This window comes from Neopelma chrysocephalum, unplaced genomic scaffold (assembly GCF_003984885.1).
Source record: "Neopelma chrysocephalum unplaced genomic scaffold, ASM398488v2 Primary Assembly neopelma1_22, whole genome shotgun sequence".
Lineage (NCBI taxonomy): Eukaryota > Metazoa > Chordata > Aves > Passeriformes > Pipridae > Neopelma > Neopelma chrysocephalum.
Window position 1 is genome coordinate 1557383 of NW_020897689.1, and position 4654 is coordinate 1562036.

The 4654-nt window shown below is 45.6% G+C and overlaps 1 protein-coding gene across 2 annotated transcripts in view; it reads right to left on the reverse strand.

The window, feature by feature from the left end:
• NECAB1 (N-terminal EF-hand calcium binding protein 1) overlaps nucleotides 1-4136 on the reverse strand; it is a 61730-nt gene extending 57594 nt beyond the window's left edge. The window contains exon 1 of one of the 2 annotated variants that reach the window (XM_027680743.1): nucleotides 4081-4136. Coding sequence is in view for 1 of the 2 variants with exons in the window: in XM_027680648.1 (XP_027536449.1) it covers nucleotides 4081-4122 (42 nt within the window). In the remaining variant the exon portion in view is untranslated. The remainder of the gene's footprint in view (nucleotides 1-4080) is intronic. The other variant, XM_027680648.1, reaches the window with a different exon arrangement.
• Nucleotides 4137-4654: the final 518 nt, after the last annotated feature.

Below are 4654 nucleotides of genomic sequence, written 5' to 3' on the forward strand. Positions count from 1 at the left end.
GCACACAACCTGATACCGTATGGCTACAATGATACTGGATTCAGCATTGAGAGAAGTGGTTTAAAGAAGCAGAGCAAGTATGATAGCTGGGAGGATGCACTGAGCATCTGAGATGGTGGGAAAGATCAATGATTTGTGGGGGTGGAGGAAGCAAATGGGTAAGTCAGGAGGGGAGCCTGGTGGCATGAAGGGATCAGACTGGGTGGTGGAGACAGAAGCATCAGATGTATGGGAGCAAATTTGAGGACTCTGATAGAAAGTAGAACCCCAATATAGAAGAGAGAGGAGAGGGAAAGCATAGAGGTTTATAAGCTATGAAGCCAAGGACAGCATGAGGGTGCTTACTGTAGATCCCTCCCTTCAACATGTCTGCCACAAAACTGTATGTGACCCCAGCTTGCCCTCTCAGTGGTCTGCCTTTTTTTCTCGCTGTAAATGACACCTGAGGAAGAAGCTATTTAAATACTTAGATGAAATTCTGTAACTCCTCATGTAGAATCTGAGAAGATGATCCTGGGGAATTATTCCACAAAGAGAGGTGGCAGAGCATTCCAGGCTCAGCCCTGCCATCAGCAGGGACACAGCACCAACCCATCTGGGACTATATGCAGGGCCCTGTCTTACTGCTGGTGACATGCTGGCATTGCAATTGTCCCTGCTGGAGTCCCACCACAGGCACCACCACATCAGTACACACTTTGGAGAAGGACTCAGGGATGGGGAGTGGAACCGACAGAGGGAGTCTCCTCCAGTTTCTTTGCTCCCTGCTCTTCAGATGAGGTGGTTTTGCTGTGGTGTGGTCACTACATGACACTTCAGATATGAGCAACTGCCATCTATCGTCACCCTGCTACATTTCCGAACGTAATCCCCATCAGTACTTCAGCCTGAACCGGAAAAGGGAGTCATCTGGGCAATGCTGTAACAAGTGTAGGCAAGGGAAGAAAGCAAATCTTCCAAATATACTTTCTATTGCTGCTATGAATATCAGTAAAGTGTTTCAAAATGAGCACATACATTTTTGAGAGCTGACAGCAATGAAAAAGTTCTTTGGTTTGATAAGTCACTAGTAGTATTTAAACAGCTTCTCCAGCACAGGCCGTAACTCTCTACTCCTGGAAGTGAAACCAAAGAAGAAACTCAAGGATCCAAGTGACAAGCTCTGTTGAAGCATCTCTGTGATTGTGTTCTGTAGGCTGAGGTTGGTGGGGAATGAACAGAGTTGTGATCCACATCCAAGACTTTACAGCTGGTCTCTAAACTGAACTTTGCTTTGGACCAAGTTTACAGCAAATAAAGTATGAAATTTACTTAGTAAGATGATATTTGTCCTCTCTATATATCCAAATAAATCATACACTCAATTTTGAGTATGAGGATTGGGCTCTTAAAAGGTTTTAAATTTTTATTCTTATACTGGAAATTTTATCCCGATGAGAAATAAAGACTAAATGCAGAACAAAGGAAGGATCACGTAAAGCATCATTAAAACAAAATAAAACCCCTTTCTACAATTCTTAACAGGTAAAATACAGTCCTAGATTTCTGGCAGGTTAGGCTGGATTTTTGCTGGTGCCTGGGCAGAGCTGCCAGCTATGGGCATGGACACAAGCATGTCTGATGTGGAGGAGCACAACATGCTTCAGCAAGGGGATAAATACCTGCAGCATGGACCCAAGCAACATGAAGAGATGACCAGTGACATGCGTCACGGGTAGCAAGGGCCCATGCAAAGCCACAAGTGCATTACACCTACACCAGGGAATCCAACCCAAGACCTCTCCGTGACCAAGAGCACTGTCTCATGGATGTACAGGACTGGGGCAGATGTAGCTGTGAAGTTTCAGTCAAATAGAAGGGCTCCATAAACGCGGGTCAAGGGTGGCAAAAGCTTCTGCACAAGTAATTTTTAAAAATTGATTTTAAATAAATTATTTTTATGTCTTTATTAATTTTATAATTGTTATTTAACATTTGCATTAAGTTTAATTAACTTTAAAAAAACCCAAAACCTTAAGGAAATATTAAAATCCTTTGGACACTTTAGAGGGACTTTGACACAAGACGAGGGAGGAGGTAGAAATCCTGTCTTACTCTCATTAGGTCTCTCTCTAGAGCGAGACTATTTACAAGAGCATGTAGTGACAGGACAAGGGGAAATGGCTTCAAGCTGAAAAACAGTAGGTTTAGATTAGATATTAGTAAAAATTCTTTATTGTGAGGATGCTAAGGCACTGGAACAGGTTGCCCAGAGAGGCGGTGGCTGCCCCATCCCTGGAAGTGTTCAAAGCCACGCTGGATGGGACTCTGAACAATCAAGTCTAGTGGAAGGTGTCCCTGCCCATGGCAAGGGGGTTGGAACTGGATGATCTTTAAGGTCCTTTCCAACCCAAGCCATTCTGTGATTATATGTCCCAATGGGACCAGGACCTCAGTGCCTGTTCTTTCTGTGCAGTCTTACAGTCAGTCTCTTGCTGCGTGGTCTAGTTTAAAGGTGTTTGTACGGGTGGGGCTACTTCACTGAGGGGTAATTACATAGCTACACCTCCCCCAAATATCTAAAATATCTATGACATGAGTGTAGTCTTACAGGAGGAAAGACTTTCAGGGTCCAATCCCTGATTTGAATCAGGCAAGAGACTTGATTTGAATTTAAAATTTTCCTCCAGATGTAGGAGCAGCATCACAGCAGCAGCCCCCCTCCCTCCTCTTCACAGTTCTGTGAAAAGCATCTGCTTTCCTGTAAATATGAACCTGACATTGGTTTAAGAAACTGCTGAAAATTAAACAACTTTAATTTTTTTTTTACTTTGGTAAAATCATAAGTTTTCAGTTTATCAGATATTCTGACCACATGCAGTTTCCTAATCCAGTGTGCTGAGTTAAACTGGGGAGTTGGTTTCATTCAATGTATTTTAACTCTTTCCTAGCAACTTAGATTTCTGTCTTTGTGATGTATGCCTGTAATTCTCCTGTTCCTCTTACAAATGGTATCTCTAAGATAAAAAGCTGCATTTTCATTATACACTTGAATTGAAACAATAGAAGTCAACCAAGAGTCTAATTTAAATGATTTCTCATGGAGGTTAGAGATATCAGGAGATGACCAAATGAGGGCTGCTTGAAATAATTCAGGGGAAAGGTCAGGGAAGTTATTGTCAGCACATTAGAGAAAACATCTAGATAAAGGGCCCTTTAGTACAGAGCATGTAATTTCGAGCTGATATTGTGGAGTAACCCCAATACAGGAGCTGGTCTGAGGTAGATAGTTGGTAGTAGAGTTGGTCTGAAGATTTGTAGGTCTCATCAAGGTCAGGGAATACCTTGGAGATCTTTGGATGAGAGTTTGCCATTTATCAGGACTTGCCTTGCCCCAAAGAAAGGTTCTGTGCTGGGCAAGTTTAGACAAAAAACATAACAGCTGCACTTTGTGAGATGCTGAGCTCTTGGTGATGGTCTAAGGGTGGCCAGATGAACAGCAGGGCACCTCACTCAGCTCATCCTCAAAGGGCTCAAGGGCTCAGGGTTCTCTGTGCATTGACCCTGGGCACCTCAAATCCATCAGGGTCTAACGGATGGGAGGCAGTGTGCATAGTTTGGGAAAAAAACTTTTTCAGGGTGAGAAACTCTGTAGTGAGAAGCCCCTTCTAAACTAAAATAATAAAATTCCAAGCAACATATTTTGAAAGGTGATTGTTTTCACCCAGAACCTCTCGTAAACACCCGCAACCACTAACCTGCTCTTCCTGCACATGCAACCATCAGAAGGGAAAGGGGAAAGGAAAAGGAAAAGGGGAAAAGGAAAAGGAAGGGGAAAGGGAAGCAGAGGGACCAACAATCTCACTGTTTTTCACCTCTTTCCACAGAGAGAGAAAATAACAGTTCCAGAAAAAAAAAAAAAAGAAAAAAAATAAAATAAAAGAAAGAAATTGGGGGGGAGGGTGGGAAAACGAGGGGGGCAGGAAAAAAAAAGACAAGAAAAAAAGGCAAACTAGAACAAACCAGATGCCCCCCTCCCCAAACGCTGGCAGCTGCCCTGTGCGGAAGTAGAGGTTCATGCCAGGAGTGCCGCGTACTCACATCGCGGAAGATGCGCAGCCCCGCTTCCCGCTCCGCCGCCATCCGCCCGCCGCAGCCGCCGCCACCGCCCGCAGCGCCCGGGGCCGGGATGAGGGGCGGGCGGTCCGGCCCTGGGGATGGGGCTCCGCCGGGGGCAGAGCCGCCCGCCCGCCCCGCCTGCCCGTGGGAAACCGCCCCAGCAGGGCCAGGAGAAGAGGCGGCCGTCGGTGCTGCTTACCCGTGCGGGAAGGGTTTGTCCCATCCCGCCGCGCGCACACCCTGTTGCATCTTTAAAGCGTGTTCGTGGGGAGACTTGCTTTCTCTCCATGAAAGAAACTTAGCTCTTGCAGTCTGTCTTTGTCAGGCCACATAATCAGTTTTCATCATCATTTTGACTGTTTTCCGCATCAGTACAGTCACTTTTGGGGAGGTCTTTCTCGAGCTACAAGACCCCAGACTGAGGTCTCGGCGGTGCGGAGGGGTGGTGGGGCGTCACGCTGCTTTCACACTGTGCTTGCTGTGCGGAGACAGCGGTTAGCTGCGCTCTGTAAAAGCGCTGGGGTTTGATGATAAGGTTCTTGAATGTAATACACCT